The sequence below is a fragment of the Condylura cristata genome, unplaced genomic scaffold (genome assembly GCF_000260355.1).
Source record: "Condylura cristata isolate star-nosed mole 26May11 unplaced genomic scaffold, ConCri1.0 scaffold00079, whole genome shotgun sequence".
Taxonomy (NCBI): domain Eukaryota; kingdom Metazoa; phylum Chordata; class Mammalia; order Eulipotyphla; family Talpidae; genus Condylura; species Condylura cristata.
The window spans coordinates 209,544-210,889 of record NW_004567180.1 but is presented as its reverse complement, the minus strand read 5'-3'; the positions used below and the strand labels follow the sequence as shown (position 1 = coordinate 210,889).

The 1,346-nt window shown below is 74.7% G+C and overlaps 1 protein-coding gene across 1 annotated transcript in view; it reads left to right on the top strand.

Moving 5' to 3' along the window:
* The window catches only part of LOC101624830 (protocadherin Fat 3), a 67,438-nt gene that overhangs the window by 19,292 nt on the left and 46,800 nt on the right, over positions 1 to 1,346 (top strand). The window contains exon 4 of the mRNA XM_012734860.1: positions 11 to 1,332. Within this exon, the coding sequence (XP_012590314.1) occupies positions 11 to 1,332 (1,322 nt within the window). The remainder of the gene's footprint in view (positions 1 to 10; positions 1,333 to 1,346) is intronic.

The following is a 1,346-nucleotide window of genomic DNA, read 5'->3' as shown; positions in this document are numbered from 1 at the left end:
GGTCCTGGAGCCCGCGGCCAGGGAGCTCTTCGCCGTGGACGCCAGCACCGGCGCCGTCAGGACCACCGCCCCCCTGGACCGCGAGCGCGCCGCCCGCTTCCTCTTCCACGTGCACGTGAGGGACGGCGGCAGCCCCCCTCTGGCCGCCGAGAGCCCCGTGGAGGTCAGCGTCGAGGTGACCGACGTGAACGACAGCCCGCCGGCCTTCACCCAGGCCGCCTTCGAGGCCACGGTGCTCCTGCCCACCTACGTGGGCGTGGAGGTCCTGGCGGTCAGCGCCACGGACCCCGACTCCGAGGCGTCCCCGGCGCTGACCTACAGCCTCGCGGAGGGCGGCGCGGGCCACTTCCTGCTGGGCGCCGGCAGCGGGGTGCTCACCGTCAGCAACAGCAGCCTGTCCGAGGGCCGCCACGCCCTGGTGGTCAGGGCGTCCGACGGGAAGTTCTCCAGCACGGCCGCGGTCACCGTGCTGGTCAGGGAGGCCGCGGACAGCGGCCTCCGCTTCACGCAGAGCCTCTACGCCGCCTCCGTCCCCGAGGACAGCAGCGACGTGACCACAGTCGCCGTGGCCCACGCCGTGGGCGGCCGCCCCAACGAGCCCCTGCGGTACCGCCTCCTGAACCCGGGCGGCAAGTTCCGCGTCGGGCCCACCTCGGGGGCCGTGCAGACCACCGGCGTCCCCCTGGACCGCGAGGAGCAGGAGGCCTACGAGCTGGTGGTGGAGGCCGGCCGCGAGCTGGACCAGCTGCGCGTGGCCCGCGTGGTGGTCAGGGTCCGCGTGGAGGACGCCAACGACAACCCCCCGGTCTTCGTGGGGCTGCCCTACCACGCCGCCGTGCAGGTGGACGCCGCGCCCGGGACGCTGGTCTACCAGGTGACCGCCGTGGACAGGGACGCGGGCGCCAACGGCGCCGTGACCTACGGCCTGCGGGACGGCCACGGCCACTTCCAGGTCGACGCCCGCTCGGGGGCCGTCACCTTGACGCAGGCGTTCAGCGCCGACCTGTCCAGCGCCGAGTACAGCGTCACCGTGCTGGCCAGGGACGGCGGGCAGCCCCCCCTGTCCGCCTCCGCGGAGCTGCCCGTCACGGTGGTCAACCGGGCCGTGCCCGTGTTCGACCGGCCCTTGTACACCGCGTCCGTGGACGAGGACGTGGGCCCGGACACGCCGGTGCTGGGCCTCAACGCCTCCAGCCCCGAGGGCCAGGCCCTCGTCTACGTCCTCGTGGGCGGGGACCCGCTCGGGCAGTTCAGCGTCGACTTCCACACCGGGGTGCTGACGGTGGCCCGCGCCCTGGACTACGAGGCCGCGGCCGCGCACCGGCTGACAGTGCGGGCCAGCGACA